Below are 20,779 nucleotides of genomic sequence, written 5' to 3'. Positions count from 1 at the left end.
GAACGAGTAATCTTCCCTCTGGATCTGCATAAATAGGGTCACACGACGCATCAAGAGTGCGCTTAACTAGCCAAGTAACCCCCCTTGCATGGGTATCATAATGTGCTGAATAGAGCTGAAAGTCTCTAAGGAGCACACCCTGATAATCACTAGGAATGAAGTGAGTTTCCTGTATACAACAAATATCCACACCAAGGCGTTGAAGGTCGCGTGCAACTCGAAGTTTACGAGAGGCGTCCCTCAACCCTCGGACATTTAAACTAGCTAATCTTAAGGAAGCCATCTTGAGTTACTTAGGGTTGAGAAACCTAATCAAACATAGACGGTGTCAAGACACCGACAGCTGTCCCCAATGATCCAGTGGTCATCTCAGTGGTGATAGACCCGTCAGGGGACAGACCGCCGATGTCTAGGGGGAAGGTTAGTTTAACTGCCCTATAAAGTGAAGGATGGAGTTTGATGGGGACCCGTCCAACACATCGTTTTCTAATTTCGATTAATTCGTTGTCGTTGAAATAGGCTGCTGGAGGATAAAGGTTGAAAGCAGAGTTTGCTTCCTCCAGCATAGTCCATAGTCCTTTGGCCTCCTCGCGTTTCCTGACAACTGTTAGTATGTGGTTTGTTTTAAAATTTTCAGGGTTAGTAATGTCTTTTTTTTGGTATGATTTGAAAGCGAGGAGGTTTCTGTAATCTTTCCTGCTATGGGACTTCATTATGGTCTCTACTTCTGCCGTGATTTTGCACACGTCCTTCCCATTAAAGAAGGGTTGTTGTTTTTTTTTTCTGGATTCAGTCTCTACAGAGGGGCTTCTATGTCTTTTCTTATCTGAGGGGGGAGGAGGGGGCATGTCTGTTTTCATTGGAGAAGGGGGAGGGGTGTTCTTGGGCGTGTTGTTTGGCGAGCAGAATGGTGACGGTTTGGGGGTCTTTTTGGAGGGAGAACCTAGAGATGTCATTTTGGTGTCTCTATGGGGCAGAGAAGCTTTAGTAAGAGGGGGGGCTTTGCGAGGGATTTGCTTTTCTTTTGAGGTCGGTTTTTCAGGGAAAAGGGATTCAGGGAACTCTTTCTCCTCAGATTTTCTCCTTTTCTCATCAAGAGTTTCTTTTAGTTTCAGTAGGGTTTTGAATTTATTGCCCCCTGGGTCTTTACTTGTCCTAATTTCAATTTTCTCTTCTTTAGAGAGGGACTTAGCATAAGTCTTGGGTGGGGATTTTTTTGAAAGAGGGATGAGTGTCCAGTTGTCCTTTTTGGGGGATTGTTTTTCTGAATTAAAAGTCTTTTCAAACTCCTCAGGTGTGATTTCATTTTTCTCTTCTGCTGGTGTCTGGGAATTGTCCTTAGGTTCTACATAACCTATTTTCCGTTCATTTGTAGGGATAACTTTTACGGCTGGCTTCCTTTTGGGGCATGTGTAAGTGAGATGGCCGACTTCCCCACATATCCAACATGCTGGTCTTCTGCCTGTGACCACGATTGGCAGCTTCTCTACTCCAGCCTCCAGGTAGTAAGGTATACGTAAAAATGCTTCTGCATTAAGCAGAATGTCAAAAGTCCATACTCCATTATAATGGTCTTCTTCTATTCCGGTTATGTCCCCAAACTTAAGTAAGAAAGCGGCTAGGTATTCCCCGGGGACAGCACCAGGAACTTCAAAAATGGACACTGTAGTTCTTCGCCTTCCTAAGTATTCCATTCTCAGAACGTACTCGTTGGTAATAATTTCTTTTTTTGTCATAGCTACGCATTCGTCTTCCGTCTTAAACAGAGCTGCCCATGTGTTGTATCCTTTACATTTTGTAATCCGCTCAGCTCTTAAACCTGCTGATGCAATTAATTTGGTGACAACATCTTTCGTTGACCTTATTAGTTTTTTTGTTTTGCGGTCTATTACAAATAGAGAAATAGTCCTCTTAGCAAATTCCTGTAACCGCGGTTGTTCTAACTTTATACCAGTTTCTGTCGTAAATTCCACACATTTCTTTGCGTCTTCGACAAATTTAACCACGTCGATTTTTACTTTTGGTGGTTTTGTCCATCCACCTAATGCCTCATCTTCCTTCACCTCAACCGTCGGCACACAGCTGGCAGATGCCATGGCCGGCGTATAACAAGAGGAGAGAAAGATAACAGTCCAAAAAAAAATTAAAAAAAAGAAAAAAAAAGAATCCGGTAATTGAAAAAGTGGTGCCGGGGGAAGAAGAAGATAAGCAATAACAAATTTAACAAGGTGATAACAAAATATTAACAATATAACGCGCAGAATAACAATATACGAACCAACAAATTTTGAGCGATAAAGTCGTAGTCAGACAAAGACTAAAGTTAATATTTATTTTATTGTATAAAATAAAATTACACAAATAAAAATGTGGCACAAGGCCGAAAAAGGGGATGGGGGTTAATGTTGACCTAACTAACATAACGTTAACTTAACTAGACTCTTTCACCAAAATACCAGAATCACTCTGTGGACATCCTACTTAAAACCCGAAAGTTACAAATATATATACATGATGTGGGGGGGGTTGGGGATAAAAATCTTATTTACAAAATTGGATGAAAAATATACAATGCTAAAAGGTGGTTAGTAAAAAGAACCCCCTCACTACTGATTGTGGCGGATAAAAAGTTTTGCCAGTCGAAAAAATGTGGGTCCCACGAAAACTGACTTTATTCAAATACAACAAAAATGGCCCACATCTCTGGCAAAACAGTTTATCCATCACCTAAGGGGCCGGGATTGGGGGTTATCGAACCAAAGGTGGGAAAAAAAAAAAAAAAAAAAAGGGGGGGACGCTGGGACAGGGAAAACCAAAAAGGGGGATTGGGGCGATGATAGCATGCATACTCTAGCTAAGTTAAAAATCGAACAAAAATGCCTAACTAGCCTACTCTAGGAGGTCCGATGCATGTCCATGTTTGATCAAGTCACTCAAAATCCTTATAAAAACCTAAGCCACTCAAAAAAGAAATTCAAGATTAGCTCCATTCACTTTACACAATCGCGAAACTTTCACCCACCTGTCGTTGAAATTCACAGGAGTGAGTTTCACCTTCTCCAGCTTAATTCGCATTTTCAATCGATATTTGAAAATGAGGACAAGCTGGGGAGCAGTAAAGGTCTCACCTCCGTAAACCTCCTTCTGTCGCGTCGTCCAAATCGCGCCTCTCATAACTGCTAATAAACACAGAAAAACATAGCGTTCTTCTTTCTTCATGGTCGGTGCCCAGTTGCAGCACGGGGAAACCGACTCCAGCACAAAAAACCGCCCGCTCAGCATGCGAACCGTGAAGCCTTCAACTAACTCACACAACGGTCGAACAATGGCGCAGTGGAAGAAAGCATGATCAAGGTCTTCCTCCCATTCTCCGCATCGGACACAATTGGGTGTCTCCGTAAAACCCGCTGCGTAAAGTCTTTTGCCGACCCAGAGGGCATTTCGTATTACCAGCCAGGTGAGTGATGCCTCGTAATTATCGAAGCAGCTCGACCCAGGCGCCCAAGGCCATATTAAGCGGCGCTCCTCCTTCGTAAAACCGAACTCCTCAATCTTTTCGTCTCGAACGGATCCCCTCACTAAGGCCCGATATAGCGCCTTGCGAGACAACAGCTGGGTGTCAGAGAGGCTTTCTTGGACCCGTAGAAGAAATCTCAAGGCCTGCCGACACTCGCGATAGAAAGGGCACTCGTTTCGGAACAACTTGTGTGCCTCTCCTCTAGCCGAATGCACACTCTCCAAAGCCGGAAAGGCTTTCTTAGTATCTTCTATCCAGAAGACACCGTTTCCCTCACTTGGTGTACACATTCGATCCAGGTATATCAGCCTAAGAGTGTGTCTACGTATTAGCACACTAGGCATACCCAGACCGCCTTCAGACGGATGCAGGTAACAGACCTCCCGAGTAACCATGGCTTGCTTTCCGCGCCATAAGAATGCAAAAAGAGCACGCACCAGATCAACTAGTGTGGTTTCCGGGAGTGGAAGTACTGATAGACGGTAAAGGATCAGGGGGTAGATATGAGAATTGCATACCTCCGCCCGACCCTTCAAAGACAGATTTCTCAAGGCCCACAAATGAGATGTGACCTTGACCGCTTCCAATACCTCCGACCAATTTTTCTCCAGCTGGAGACCGGGGCCAAACCAGACGCCGAGTAGCTTGCATGGCCCATCAGTCCAACCAAAGGGTCCCTGAAGGGGCATACCCCTCCAGGCACCGATACGTAAGCCAATAGACTTAACGTAGTTAATTATGGCCCCTGTGACCTTGGCATACCGACTTGTTTCTATGTCAACGACTCTAATCTCGGCACTGCTCGTTACAAGCACAGTCACGTCGTCAGCATAGGCGGTATACTTTACCGGGGTAGAGCCACCTGGCAAAGTAATCCCGCGAAGGACCGGATTCACCCGAAGCTGGCGCAAAAATGGCTCAAGCGCCAGCACATATAACATTGGGGATAACGGACAACCTTGACGGATCGATCTTGTTAACATGAAGGGTTTCGACCTCACCCCATTCACTTCTACCATAGCACCAGGGTTGGCATACAAGAGGCAAATCCAAGAGCGAAACTGGGGACCAAACCCAGCCGAGCGAAGAACAGCCTCTAGGTAACGATGGTCTACTCTGTCGAATGCTTTGGACTGATCTAAGTTGATCAGCGCGGCTTCTGTGTCGACTTTTTCTACGATCAAGCGTATCGTGTGCAAATTGTCTTGAATCGTCCGACCCTTAACAGAACAAGTCTGTTCGGGACTTATTAGACGGTGTAAGACAATCTGCAGACGATTTGCAAAGATCTTGGCCAAAATCTTTAACTCTGTGTTTAACATCGTTAAGGGCCGGAAATTACCTATCCCATCCCCTCCATTTTTATCTTTGCGTAACAATTTAATGATCCCCCTGGTAAAGTATTGAGGTATGCACCCGTTCCTAAACCAGGAGTTAAAAAGTACGGTCAGCAAAGGGATAAAAATGGGCGACAGCCTCAAATACACCTCGTAGGGCAGACCATCTATCCCAGGGGTCCTGTCTAGCCCGACCTGTTTCAAGGCCTCAATGACTTCTTCCTCTTTTATGCTACCTTCACACCTAGCTGCTTCGGTCGCCTCCAGGCGAGAAAAGTCGGCTAAATAGGTGTCAAACTGTTCAATAGTCAGACCGGGCTCCTTGGTAAAAAGTTCCTGAAAATGAGTCCGAAAACCCTCCAAGATTCCGTCGTTTGAAGTTACGGTTCGTCCGTCCGGCAATGTGACACTGGCGATGTGTCGATCTGCAGAACGTCGAAACTCCTCCGCACGCAATGACGCGGCCATGTTTGTTGCCTCGTTTGGCGCTCTTTTTAATCTAGCCCTAACTAATACTCCCTGGTCCTCCCTGTTATCCAAGGAGTCCAGTTCAGCCTTAACTACAGTATAGCTAGCACTATCCCCCTCCTCCACCGCCCTTTCTAATCTATCTTCTAGCGCCGCTTTCGCTGCTCTAGAACTACGTTTGAGCCGGCGACTAAAATCAGCAGCGAAGGACCTAATGACTTTTTTAAGGTTGCCCCACCACTTATTCCCGATGATAGCCCCCGTCAATTCCCTCTGTATTGTTAGTAGAAGCTGTTCCCGGAAGTCCTTCACATCGAACAACGACGTGTTGAACTTCCAGTAACTAGCCATCCTAGGTTTAACACTATCTAAGTTTACTCGAACCCGGACAAGCCTGTGGTCCGAATAAACTATACTATGAAAACTTGGACAGTCTAAAAGCCCTAAGTCGACTCTCCTAACTAAGAACCGATCGATGTAACTCGAAAGTTGCACCGAATCGGAGCCGCGTCTACCTGTCCAAGTCCATGCTAAATCCCCGGGTTTTTCGTTCCGAAATTTATCGACAAGATCAAACTTGTCGACAAAGTCTCGAAACGCTTTAGCATCCCGGTTCTGATTAGTATCCCTTCTGGTATTAACCCCGCGATCTAATTCGGGATCCAGGACCGCGTTCCAGTCTCCCGCTAAAACTAACCGTCGAGACGAATTCATGAAAGGCTCGATTCGCCGAAAAAAGGAAACTAGCTCAGCATGGTTATTGGGCGCATAAACCCCAATAAAACGAAATGCCACATCCTTTACGGTAACATCTAGAACGAGTAATCTTCCCTCTGGATCTGCATAAATAGGGTCACACGACGCATCAAGAGTGCGCTTAACTAGCCAAGTAACCCCCCTTGCATGGGTATCATAATGTGCTGAATAGAGCTGAAAGTCTCTAAGGAGCACACCCTGATAATCACTAGGAATGAAGTGAGTTTCCTGTATACAACAAATATCCACACCAAGGCGTTGAAGGTCGCGTGCAACTCGAAGTTTACGAGAGGCGTCCCTCAACCCTCGGACATTTAAACTAGCTAATCTTAAGGAAGCCATCTTGAGTTACTTAGGGTTGAGAAACCTAATCAAACATAGACGGTGTCAAGACACCGACAGCTGTCCCCAATGATCCAGTGGTCATCTCAGTGGTGATAGACCCGTCAGGGGACAGACCGCCGATGTCTAGGGGGAAGGTTAGTTTAACTGCCCTATAAAGTGAAGGATGGAGTTTGATGGGGACCCGTCCAACACATCGTTTTCTAATTTCGATTAATTCGTTGTCGTTGAAATAGGCTGCTGGAGGATAAAGGTTGAAAGCAGAGTTTGCTTCCTCCAGCATAGTCCATAGTCCTTTGGCCTCCTCGCGTTTCCTGACAACTGTTAGTATGTGGTTTGTTTTAAAATTTTCAGGGTTAGTAATGTCTTTTTTTTGGTATGATTTGAAAGCGAGGAGGTTTCTGTAATCTTTCCTGCTATGGGACTTCATTATGGTCTCTACTTCTGCCGTGATTTTGCACACGTCCTTCCCATTAAAGAAGGGTTGTTGTTTTTTTTTTCTGGATTCAGTCTCTACAGAGGGGCTTCTATGTCTTTTCTTATCTGAGGGGGGAGGAGGGGGCATGTCTGTTTTCATTGGAGAAGGGGGAGGGGTGTTCTTGGGCGTGTTGTTTGGCGAGCAGAATGGTGACGGTTTGGGGGTCTTTTTGGAGGGAGAACCTAGAGATGTCATTTTGGTGTCTCTATGGGGCAGAGGAGCTTTAGTAAGAGGGGGGGCTTTGCGAGGGATTTGCTTTTCTTTTGAGGTCGGTTTTTCAGGGAAAAGGGATTCAGGGAACTCTTTCTCCTCCGATTTTCTCCTTTTCTCATCAAGAGTTTCTTTTAGTTTCAGTAGGGTTTTGAATTTATTGCCCCCTGGGTCTTTACTTGTCCTAATTTCAATTTTCTCTTCTTTAGAGAGGGACTTAGCATAAGTCTTGGGTGGGGATTTTTTTGAAAGAGGGATGAGTGTCCAGTTGTCCTTCTTTTTGGGGGATTGTTTTTCTGAATTGAAAGTCTTTTCAAACTCCTCAGGTGTTATTTCATTTTTCTCTTCTGCTGGTGTCTGGGAATTGTCCTTAGGTTCTACATAACCTATTTTCCGTTCATTTGTAGGGATAACTTTTACGGCTGGCTTCCTTTTGGGGCATGTGTAAGTGAGATGGCCGACTTCCCCACATATCCAACATGCTGGTCTTCTGCCTGCGACCACGATTGGCAGCTTCTCTACTCCAGCCTCCAGATAGTAAGGTATACGTAAAAAAGCTTCTGCATTAAGCAGAATGTCAAAAGTCCATACTCCGTTATAATGGTCTTCTTCTATTCCGGTTATGTCCCCAAACTTAAGTAAGAAAGCGGCTAGGTATTCCCCGGGGACAGCACCAGGAACTTCAAAAATGGACACTGTAGTTCTTCGCCTTCCTAAGTATTCCATTCTCAGAACGTACTCGTTGGTAATAATTTCTTTTTTTGTCATTGCTATGCATTCTTCTTCCGTCTTAAAAAGAGCTGCCCATGTGTTATATCCTTTACATTTTGTAATCCGCTCAGCTCTTAAACCTGCTGATGAAATTAATTTGGTGACATCTTTCGTTGATCTAATTAGTTTTTTTGTTTTACGGTCTATTACAAATAGAGAAATAGTCCTCTTAGCAAATTCTTGTAACCGCGGTTGTTCCAACTTTATACCAGTGTCTGTCGTAAATTCCACACATTTCTTTGCGTCTTCGACAAATTTAACCACGTCGATTTTTACTTTTGGTGGTTTTGTCCATCCACCTAATGCCTCATCTTCCTTCACCTCAACCGTCGGCACACAGCTAGCAGATGCCATGGCCGGCGTATAACAAGAGGAGAGAAAGATAACAGTCCAAAAAAAAAAAAAAAAGAAAAAAAAAAGAAAAAAAAAGAAAAAAAAAAGAAAAAAAAAGAAAAAAAAAAGAAAAAAAAAGAAAAAAAAAAGAAAAAAAAAGAAAAAAAAAGAATCCGGTAATTGAAAAAGTGGTGCCGGGGGAAGAAGAAGATAAGCAATAACAAATTTAACAAGGTGATAACAAAATAGTAACAATATAACGTGCAGAATAACAATATACGAACCAACAAATTTTGAGCGATAAAGTCGTAGTCAGACAAAGGCTAAAGTTACTTCTCATGAAAGAGGAGAACTATTTATGGCACAATGGGAGATTCCATTGTGCACATATGGGCCAGTCTATTCTTTGGATTGTGATTGGCTGAATCACCTGATTGGATATGCTTGTACATAAATACAAGCCCTCAGTCCAGCTCAATCTGGTGTCTGTTTTGTGCATAAGCTGGACCCTTGGTAAGTGTTGCTGCTATTATTGTTATTGTTGTGTGTTATTGACTAACACAGTTCTTTTGAGTATTCTACACGAGTGAAAATTGCTACAATTCACTGTAGGAATGACATGCAAGCTGGAAAAAATGGAGGTTTCTGAAAGCAAACAAAACAGGCGCATATTTTCTGAAAGCAAGAATCAATTCTTGGCATAAAGCATGACTATAGCACAATTTTATATATTTCTTGTGTTTAGAGGGCTATATTGACTGATGAAATTGGGGGAAAAAAGTCAAATTACTTTATTAACTACAAAATCTCACTCCTTTACTGTTAAGGTTCCTAAATTATATAGAAGTAGATATTAACAGTCAAACACTTAACATACCTCTCAATATCTTATATCTCTATAAAGCCACTATTCACTCGTGCATTGAGGATTATTGCTAGTTTTACTAGTAAAGTTAACATGGTACAAAAAAAAAGAATTTCTAATAGGTTCTTGTCTGTCTGCCAAACTCCAACTTGTGTCACATCACAACAGTTTTGCATCCGTGCTTCTTTCACAAGTACTTTTTTTTTTCTTTTTTTTTTTTTTACTTACGTTCATCCATAACAGGGTATATCAGAACTTGGACATAAGGGGCTACTATTTGGGACCATGGCTAGGAAAGATTAAGATGTTTTACGTTACATTTAAACTTCTGCATATCAGTACAGCCAAGGAAGCACATAGCAAGAAGGAAATTCCAAAGTTCAGCTGTTTGAGGGAAGAAACTATTAGAATATAAAGTTTCCTTGGCATTTAGTGATGTCAACAGTAAAGGTGAGATTTTGCTGCTGAGCGGGCTTGTCGGGGGATATGTAAGTCGAGGGGGAAGTGCAATGAGTTCATCAGAGCACATTCCATTAAAATATTTGTAACATAGGCACAGAGATGCAACATTGTGGTGATGGGACAGGGGTTGGAGCTTAGTTGACAAAGTTGGACCTATTAGATTGGAAACTCTTTTTTGGACCCTATCCAAGAAGATGAGGCTAGTGGTAGATACACCAGCCCAGATGTGGTAAGAATACTCCATACGTAGGCAAATGGTGGTCTTGTAGAGCTACAGGATACTCTCAGGTATGAGTACTTCCACAAATTACTTGTACTCCCCTTATAAGAGTAAACCCGACCTACCTAACTAGTAGTAAAATAAAGGTCCCTAGATGCCAGGTTTCGTACTTTGCTACTCTCTCTCTCCTTGGATCACTTGTTTTTTGAGTTCTTGTCCTGCTCCTTGTTTCCGTACCAACATGTTGAAATTTAAATGTGATGCAAACAAACATCTTGTTGACCAAATCTCTACTCGACTTCCTATGCATCTGGACCATATCACAATAGCCCTTATTCTGCAACAGAATACGCCTTATTCGAGGTGAATAATAAAAAACATCAGAATTTCAAATGACTTGTTTTATACAAAATGATAGTTTCGTAAATAAAGGGGAACATAAGCTACTTACATGATAAAGGCGAGAAGCCAGTCGAATTGGTTCCGTGGGTGGGAAAGTGAATACCAAAGCGCTTTGACGTAACTGGCGCAACGAAGGAACATAACTGAAGAACAAGATGGATTAAATAATTTCTTGGATTAAATAATTTCTTGGATTAAATAATTTCTTGGATTAAATAATTTCTTGGAGTAAATAAATTTCTTGGAGTAAATAAATTTCTTGGAGTAAATAAATTTCTTGGAGTAAATAAATTCTTGGATTAAATAAATTCTTGGATTGAATAAATTTATTGGATTAAATAAATTCTTAATTGTTTACAAATAAAGAATAAACAAATTAAAAATAGACAAAAAATTAATAACTGCCCCATTTGGATTAATAGATAGAGTGTTTGCTAATGTACCAGGAGACCAGGGTTCAATCTTCAGTCAAGTCTTACCAAAAATTCAAAAAAAGAAAAAACTAAACACTCAGCATTATCAAGTAAGGATCAAGAGTAAGTGGAGAAATTCAGGGAAAGGAATGCCTCCCCCCCCCCTACATCTTGATGTAGTGGCTAATGAAGAAGAGTTTCAGGGTCACCCACTATTACAGTCGCGCCATTTCTTTATTATTTGCTAGCTTTATATATCGCCATTGCCCGGGATGCAACGAAGACATTTTTTTTGGTTGTTTGAATCTTTGAAAACATTAGGTAGAAAACTCCTATTATATTCCTCAATTTGAAATGAGTTATCGCTCTTTCTGATTTTTATTTTTAGGTGATTATTTTTTAAATTCTTGGGTCGGAGTGTAGTCAATAATAATACTAATAACACGGTACAACAATAACAAATGGAAATTGGTTAGTCAGGAGCAAAGTTGATTTGTCAGCTAAAATGCTATTCAAGTCCAATTTTGAAAATCTGATACGGCATATCAACAGTTCTCATTTCGGTAAAAGTTATTAAGCTTAAAGTTCATAGATTCTATTTTGCATACAAATGATTTGTAAATTACTCTTTTGCTGTAAATAAGTAGTCTGTAAAATGAAAGATTCTATTTAATCCATAGATGAAGGTTAGATTGATTAATAGGTACTACCACTCCTCTGGATTAGAGAGAACCTGGGAGTAATAGTAACAGAGGGGTGATACCACATTCCACAAAAACCCCAAATTAGACCCTCAATACCGGATGCACTTAAAGGTCATATGAAGGATCGTAACTATTATAGCTTATCTCAGCATCAAGTTTTGATATTTAAGATATTGTAGGTATCCCAGACTCTGGTCTAGATAACATTAGGCAATGTCTCATGCCTGCTCTCCATACAGTTTAATCAAAAGGGTTGATACAATTCATCTTACAAGCAGTCATTTTGTACGCATCCTTGTGACCAAGGTATCCACGTGTGCTAACGAGTTGTTGCAAAAGGTGACGCACTATACATGACTAAACCACTTGAGACACTGGACACGTAAGGCATGCAAAATTCTAACAATACCAAGCTTCTGACAGAGCACGGTTGAAAGGAATCTCTCCTAGTCTGCTTCTAGTATGGTCATTACATTGGAGCCATTGAAAGTGAAAAGCATTTGAGGTACATGTCTCACTGACATGCAAGATGGCAGCATGAACACAGGCTGAAAAAACCTTGACTAGTCATGAATGAAATGTGTTTAGATATAACCATTGGCAGCAGCTTCCTGTTTCGTCCCTAAGCAACACAACATTGAACATGTTCACAAACACCACCATTTAACATGTCACCACTCTTAAATGATTGGTTATCTCGCATTTTGCTGTAAAGTCTCAGACAGACACCTGTATGAACTTGGAGTCTATATTCAAAATACTGGACTAGAGAATTCAAATTAGAATCAGATGATCAGACCTTCATGTGCTTTAGACTAATCTTGCAATAAGTGTTAGTTACTTATATTTCCTCTACTGTTCTTCCTCAACCCAGGATTGTACTCTAATCAACTAGATCTCTGACAGTATAAATCAAGCACTCTCTCTAGATACATGTATTTGGAGATTGTAATGTCTACCACTTTGTGTCTCCAGTCACAGACACTTAGTTTTGCTATATCCTATACCTTTAGACAAACTCATGTTCCTGAACTGCTTCTGTGATCATTAGGATCAGCAAGCCTCACTTCTGACTACAGTTCACGAAAATAGTGTAACAAATGTCCATAGCCCACTCGGGAATACTAATCATATTGTGATATTAGTAAATATCACCCTAAACTCTTGACTATAAATAGAAGAGTCATTGCTCAAAATGACAAGGTATTTCAAAAAGGTTGACTTGGAAGCCATCAGGGATCACATCACAGATTCTCCATGAAGTACTATCTTTTCTCTTCCTACAGAACAATGTGCAAATGAGGCTACTGAATGGTTCAATGCAGTGGTTGAAGCACGTTCCCACAAGGAACTCTCCTTAATTCTAGTTGGGCAACTGCCAAAGGCAGCATGCATGCCACAGATTTATATGCCATGAGTACAAATAGACAAAAGTAAATAGAAGACAGAAATAATCGTAAGAGTGAAATAGCCGCAGTCAAGAGAAGGCAAACCAAAATCACCAGAAAATGCATCGAGTCACAAAAATTAAGAACTTGCAATTTCTAGAAAATTTATAACTGTGTGTAATAGGTTAAACTATGTAGATAAAACATAGTCGAAGGATATGAGGATGTTATGTTTTCAAGCAACAAAAAGGTTTTCAAATCAGTCTCTTTGTTGAAAATGAAGCGAATGGACAATGCAAATGATGCTTGATCTAAGCTGAATGCTACTTGAGTCTCTGTCTGTCTGCATTTCTCAATTCTCAAGGTGAAAAGGTGCTTATTTGCATAATGTGTCAGGAGCTCTACATAGTACATCCTATACTGACAGGCTGTGTGAACTTTAAACTGGGCCAAATAAAGCATTACCAGGAGAATAGTCTAAGGGAGATATTTAACAAAATCAACTTAGAAAAAAATTATTGAATTCCTGAAAGAGATTAAAATATATAACAAAAGATTCCACAAGAAAGGCCAAAAACAACTAACCCACATCTAACATATTACAATTAATGTTTCAGCATTAAATGACCCAAAAGTTTTTGTAAAGCAAAACAAAACAAAAAAAATCATGTGCATATTATTTTTTGATGAAGAAAATCAATGAAATAATTTGGGGGGTTTTTTCACAAGAATGTTAAAAGTTAATTTTTCTTTTTTCATAAATTGTTTTTTTTTTTTTTATAGGAGTAAAGAACCTAATCAATGAAATCATAATTTTTACAGTTTTTTTTTTTTATACTGGAACAGGTTTTGAACCAAACAAAAACCGACTATGTTATGGTTAGGTATTAGTTAGTTTAGAGTTATGCTTAAAAATAAGACAGTTCTGTTTTCGTCCGATTCAAAAGTTGTACAAGCTTTTTGTTTTTTGTGAGAATTTTCTTTTTGACATATTAAAAAATTTTACAGATTTTCTTTTAGAGTTAGCACAAATGTGGGAAGAAAGGTTTTGGGATTACTCTTGGGCACTGTCTCCAAGAAACCCTCTTTCTCTGTGGGATCCTATTTTCCAAAGACTCAAACTTATCACTGGAGTCTTGAACCTTCTTTTTGGCTGGGCGCTTCAGCATTTTCCAGTTGCTTATGAAAATGCCTGGAAGATGCCAAACAAAAAGTCAATTTGTTTGGTTCAAAAGCTGTACCAGTACTGATATCTTATTTTTTGTATTTTGCCATTTATTTTCTTTAAAATTAGCACAAAAAAATAAATGAGAAGTATACTCAACATCATACGAAATATTTTTTTTTTAATTATTGGAATTTTTTGAGATGAGTAATTTGTATATATTTTTTTTAATTTTTTATTTATTTTCAGACTATTATTTTCATCTTTATAGTTGTTTCACGACATTTCGGCCAACTATTTCTCTGACATTCATCAGGTGGTAAACCACGTGGAGATAGGAATGATAAATCTCTTAAATGCATCTTCAGCAATTACTATCATCCATAGTTGTTGTCATCTCACCACGTTTTGGCCAACTAATACTCTGGACCAGCTTTGGGTAGGATTGAAACCGCTATCTTCAGACAATGCTCACCTGGAACCATAGAGATTCAATGTGTCTATCCACTGCGCCACCTGACAAAGGCCAGAGGAATTGTTGGCCAAAACTTTGTGAAACAACTATAAAGATGAAGATAACAGTCCAAAAATAAATTTTTAAAAAATTAAAAAAAAATTTTTTGACCTCATAGGAAATATCGTGTAAAAGTTACTGAACTGTTATAGTTTAGTTTGGAAGAAAAAAAAAAAATATTTACAAAGTGACATTCTACATAAGAAATTACCTTGAAACTTGAAAACATAAAAAAAAAAAAATGTTTTACTCAAAAGAAATCTAGTGGACAATGCCCGTTTCTTCTCCCTACTACCTTTTTTTTTCATAGGAGATATCTTGCTAGTCTTTCTCTACTCTGTTATTTTCATCGCAGGTGTCCGACTGAGCTTCAATCTATGATCACCACTACACCCTATTAAACATCCACAACAAAAGCTTGTCTAGCTACAACCATTGTCAATAGTTTCCTTTTCTCTCTCTCTTTCTCTACCTAAATCTAAACGAGACTTCCATGAGCAAAGTTTCTTTCTTAGAACAGCCATCTATGAAACGCAAATATGCTGGACTGCTTCCCAGCTGACTACATCATGGTGGTTTTCAAGTTCAATATAAATAAATAATTGTTGATCATTACAGATCATCATATTGTCTTAATGTCTACCTGACATTCATTTAACCCTTATCCTCAAGTGGCCCTTGGGTCTTGATAAATGATGACGCTTTAGTAAAAAGAAAAAGAAAAATGAAAAACTAAAAAAATAGATAGCAATGGTGATATCATTAATATAATTAAACTATAGGATGGAACAATAAAATTGTCACCCCTAGAAAAGACATGATTTCATGAGCTACTTCGTTTAGTCATACATCAAGAACATCACCAACATGACCTCCCACAACACCAAAGCCAGCCTGATCACCACCATCTGCCGAGTATTCGCTGTGCTTTTGCCGGCATTTGTGGAAAAGGCATACTTCCAGTTCTGGATCTGTATCGAGACAGTGATTAAGGCTAAAGACGGCTACATTGAATAGATGTCAGCTCTACTACATAATCAGGTTATCTGAATTGATTTTTTTCATTAAAAGTTTTAAAATAAAGCTATAGTGTTGTTTTCTTTAGGGCGAAAAAATTTATCGTTCCACCCTGCAGACGTTTTTGTTTGTTATAAACGGACAAAAATTATAGCCCACGGATTTAGAATGAGTGCTTTATGTGAAATTGATTCTTGAATTTGGTTAAATTTGTGCTCATTTTTGCATTAAATACTAATCCTTATTAATCCTTAACTGTGCAATGAACAAATACCATAATCGTTAGTTCACTACACCATATCATAACAAAGGTCCATACAGCCACATCAATCTAGTAGTTTCAGAGAAAATTCCTAGAGTAATAATACTTAGTTCGCTGCACCTTATCACAGCAAAGGTACAAAAAAAAAAATTTCAGCCTGATAGGCCCAGTAGTTTCTGAGAAAAAAGTGGAACAGACAGACAAACAATGAGAAATATGATATAGAAATGTTATGTTAATGCAAACGAGAAAACACTTACAGGTCATTGCATATACAGATGATTGGACGAAAAAGTAAACATTTTTCCTTCTTTTTGCCGGTTTGTCCTTCTTTCATCATATTCAAAAGGACATTAATGGATGCCTACAAAAGCAAACAACATTCAATTGAACAATATTAAACAAAGCATTCATTTATTACATAAATTCAGCTATGTGTTTATGTTAATACATTTGGATGTACCAGATTTGCTTCTAAAGCAAACATTAATTTTGAAGTACAGCTGTTAGGCCCGGGGAGAGGGATCTAATATATAAACGGCTAGATGTCCGTCTTCATATTTTCAAACTATCTATTCTAAAACTAAAAGTAGATGCCTCAAATGATTGGATCTTTTACGGACCGTTCTTTTATGGGTCAAAAATGGGTCAAATTTAAAAAAATTTGTTATACATTTTGTACATTCGCTTCGAATGCTAGTTTTGTTTTTTTTTTGTTTTGTTTTTTTACTTTTGAAATTACGATTCTATCATAATGTATACGAAATCCGGACAAATTAAAATATCCTATATTAAGTGTAGTTTATGACTGGGCAAACTCGTGTACCCCCCCCCACTAGTGTAAGCTATATTTAGTTTAATTTTATTTTATGCAAAGAGGTAAAAACAAGGTAGAAGCCATTTACGAAAATTCAAATATATCTGATTATTGTAAAATTTTAACACTTTGCATTAGACATCAGTTGATAAATATCTTTCAAATTTCACAAGATGTAAAAGTGGTGCAAAACTCTTTTGAGGAAATTAATTTTATTCTTCGAGTTCATAAAACTTTCACAAAAAAATTTTAAAAAAGCACTCGACTAGCTACAACCACTATATACGATTTCCCCCACTCTCTAACTGTGCCTAAATCTAAATGCAGATTCAATGAACAAAGCTCCTTTCCCAGAACTGCCTGCCTGTGAAACGTTGTTCTGCTGGCCTGCTTCCTGGCTCAATACAGCATAGTAGCCTTCAAATCCAATGTAAACAAGTTCTTTTTGAGCCGTCTCCATAAATAATCAAATCATACCCAATTTACACCACTAACAATTACTAAACTACAACCTTACATTCATTAACTCTTATCCTCGAGTGACCTTAGGGCCTTGATAAGTGGTGTCTCTCAAGTAAAAAAAAATAAATTTTTTTTATTTTTGTATCTTTGCTCACAAACTTCTAAAAGATATATTATTAGAGGGGGGAATCTATCTTCTGAAACTACAACCTTAAATGACAAGACATTGAATTTGGATAAGTATATTTCATTTTGATCAAGGAGAGTACAAAATTATTGTGGGGTTTGAATTGTCACTTGATATCTATAAAAATAAGTTTTATTTTATTTTATTCATAACTTGGAAATTACAGAAATTAAAAATAAGACATATATAAATGATTACTTATACAATGCAGAGGTGTAACAGATGACAAATTAACTAGTTTCAGTTTGTGTCTGTCCGTTACATTAATATTGACAATGACATTAATAAATTTAAATACAAATTTAAAACAAAAATACAAAAAATTAATTTTAATTCATGTAATTTTCTATCCGATAGTCCTCAACGGAAAAAGGTTTTCCTATGCACAATTGAATTAAAATGGAACATACATTTGGAGAAGGAAAGTCTTCCTCCCTGAAATATCTTTTTTTTTTTATGGAAACCACTCCAAGCAAGGCATGAAGCCACTTAATGTAAGGAGCTAACAGGAACGAAAGATGATTACGGCAAAGACAGGAGATGCCCACTGACATTAGTCTTGAAAAAAAAAAAACAAGGTTAATAGATAGTAGGAGGGAAACAGTCAGCAGAAAGAGAATTCCACAAGCCTGGGGTTCTTGGAAAGAAGCTATTGGAATAGGGAGCTGCATCACAATGAGGTATCAAAACAGTGAATCAATAGAAACCACGAGACCAACGAGTCAAACAAGATAAAACAAAAGAGGCAGGAAATAGATCAGACAATTCCGAAGAGCACATGCTGTAATAGTATCCGGAGAAAACACTGAAACTAACAACGTTACATCTGTGAGAGACGTTGCAGAATGGGGCCAATTAAATTGCAGATATGAATTCTCAAATGAGACAGATATTCACCAGCTCAAATATGACAACAATACTCCATACATGGTCCGATACTTGAGAATCGATTTTTTCTCGATATATATTGTACTAGCAGGGGTATCCGGCGTTGCTCGGGTGTGGAGGGGAGGATCAAAACAACAGTCGGCAGCCCGGGTGGAGAAGAGAGGTGTTAAAAAAAAAAAAATGGTAGTAGCAGGGGTCCCCGGCGTTGCCCTGGGTGTGGAGAGGTTGGGGGAATACAGACCAATAGTAGGCAGCCCGGGTGGAGAGAGGTATTTAAAAAAAAAAAAAAAAAAAAAAAAGTGGTAGTAGGCAGGCTCGAACCCATAACGCGAAGGAGGAAAAGAAGGTGAAAAAACCTAATGTCTTAGCTGATGTGTCCATCGTGAACCAGGAAGTTGCGAGCGTTTGAATTAAGGGTCATCAATCCAAAGGAGACGAGGACTTGTGAAAATGTTGACGCAAAAACCGACCCCTCCTTGTAAAAAACGGCCCAGTTGAGGGTGAAAGAATGAATGTTTTCGACCAATTTTTGGATATTTGTCATCCGGGAAATGGAGTTTCATAACGATACCAATTCAGGATCTGTCATGTGTGTTGAAAGTTTTGGGCAGACACACACATACATATTTTGCCTTTTATATATTAGGCTAGCCTGGGTGTCTGGCATTGCCCGGGTGTTTGCAGGTATGCGTTGAGCAAAAAAAAGAAAGGAAAAGTGGTACTAGGCAGACAGGCTTGAACCCGTACTGCAAAGGAGGAAAATAACATGAAAAAAAAACAAAAAACTTGACGTCTTTGCCGTTGCGTCTATCGCCAAACCAGAAGTTAAGGCTAATCAATCCAAAAGAGGGGATGACTTTCGAAAATATTGGCGAAAAAAGCGACCCCTCCTTGTAGAAAAGTGTGTAGTTAAGGGTGAAGGAATTAATGTTTTTAGCCAATTTTTACATATTTGTCATCCGAAGGGTCGAGCTTCAAAATGATACTGATCTCAAGAAAATCCGTCGCCTCTGTCGAAAGTTTTAAGCAAACATACATGCATACATTTAAACAAACATGTGAAATTTATATTGTAGATTAATAAAAAGTGGAAACAGCAAAACTCATTCCACCATTAGTTTATATATATCATTACACTTCTGCATTGTATTGCCTTCTATAAATTACCTTTTAGTATATACACTTTAAATAATGCTTCAAGCAAACTACATTACCTTATTATCACTTAGTCTGAGCGAGACAGAGTTTGCCACAAGTAAAAAATAAAAATCAACATGCAAATAAGAGGTTCAAAATTTGAAGCACAAAACTCTTAGCCAATGAAATCACAGAAGCCAACATTGGCAAAGGCAATAAAAATATTGTGGAAAATTCAATAAATTAGTGTTTAGATAGATAGGATAGGATTTTCAAGTTAAATTCAATTTTTACGGTATCTTTTTTCTATCAAATTGTTAGGTGAAAGAACTCTCCCTCTTACCTCCTCATGTTAACAATGGCTAAACAATACAACTATTATTTCGGCAAAGTTTATAAACTGCACAAGTACCAAGTTCCTTAAAGTTTCTAAAAGTTTTCCATGTATGTTCTATTTTTTCTTTGGACACTGGGAAAATGGTGGGATCCTTCTACCGCTCTAGAAGATATCTCACTACTGATGCAATTCTCTATCTGTATAAAAGTCAAGTACGTCAAAGGATGGAATACTGCTGCCACATCTGGGCAGGAGCTGCTAAAAACAGCCTATCCTGCCTTGACAGAGTACAAAATAGACTTCGTGGTTCAGTGGGGGATGCCCTTTTCTCTTCACTGCAACCTCTCTCCAACAGAAGAGATGTTGCGAGCATGTTTTTGTTTTATCGTTATTTCCATGGCAGGTGCTCGTCTGAGCTTCAATCCCTCGTCCCCCCTCGTCAATCTTTCACGAGAAACACCCATCTGGCTGAAACTACTGTCAACAATTTTCCCCACTCTTTATCTGTGCCTAAATCCAAACGTAGATTCCATGAGCAAAGCTTCTTTCTTAGAACTGCACGCCAGTGGAACTCTCTGCCGCTTGCCTGTTTCCCACCTGACAACAACTTGGACGTCTTCAAGTCCAACATAAACAAACTCCTGACAAACCGCCCCCTTAAGTAAAACACTCTATCAAAACCCCCAATACTAATGATTACTACAATACTATCTCACTGATTACTGTACACGCAATAACCCTTATCCCTGAGTGGCCTTCAGGCCTTGATAAGTGATGATCCTCATGTAAAAAAAAAATTAAAAAATTGTTGAAATTACCAAACAATGACTTTTTTTTTCATTAATTTTATTATTTGTATGTTTTTTTTCTTGTTTTTTTTACTGTTTCTACTAAAAATAGAAAAATTTTTCAGCACTTTCTGGTGATTTATGTAAACTGACAAAAGCTGACGATAACACAGTCCATATTCTGGGTAAGTACTTAAATATCTTCATAGCCTGAAAAGTTTTACAGGTTTTTCTTTTCCTCTATAGAAATGCATGAACATAGAAATTATTTGCAAGATTCTAGTATTAAAAAAAAAAATCATCACATTCGATTTAACACCTGCTTTTCATGCTAGAGTGTGCTGAATGACTTTTAGAAAGTGACTTCCAAACTAACCTATCTATGGTCAGGTCTTCATTTATCTCACTTTCTCTCAGATCGACCTTTATCAGTTCCTCCCATGGTTTCCTTGTCCTTTTTAACTGATCACACTACCTCAACTGTTCTACATCTACTAACCCATTAACGTCCATCCATTCTTTCAATGTGACCAAACCAA

At 38.9% G+C, this 20,779-nt stretch overlaps 1 protein-coding gene across 2 annotated transcripts in view; it reads right to left on the bottom strand.

Moving 5' to 3' along the window:
• Nucleotides 1-20,779, bottom strand: part of LOC145293030 (chromosome transmission fidelity protein 18 homolog) — a 219,728-nt gene that overhangs the window by 144,415 nt on the left and 54,534 nt on the right. For both annotated transcript variants that reach the window (XM_080139328.1, XM_080139329.1), the window contains exons 11-12: nt 15,885-15,988; nt 10,211-10,304 (exon numbers count right to left, since the gene is read on the bottom strand). In XM_080139328.1, coding sequence (XP_079995454.1) covers nt 10,211-10,304; nt 15,885-15,988 — 198 coding nt within the window. The remainder of the gene's footprint in view (nt 1-10,210; nt 10,305-15,884; nt 15,989-20,779) is intronic.

Source organism: Euprymna scolopes, chromosome 14, assembly GCF_053919585.1.
Source record: "Euprymna scolopes isolate OS-2025 chromosome 14, ASM5391958v1, whole genome shotgun sequence".
In the NCBI taxonomy this organism is placed as follows: Eukaryota; Metazoa; Mollusca; class Cephalopoda; order Sepiida; family Sepiolidae; genus Euprymna; species Euprymna scolopes.
The sequence above is the reverse complement of the archived record's forward strand: the minus strand, read 5'-3'. Positions and strand labels throughout refer to the sequence as shown.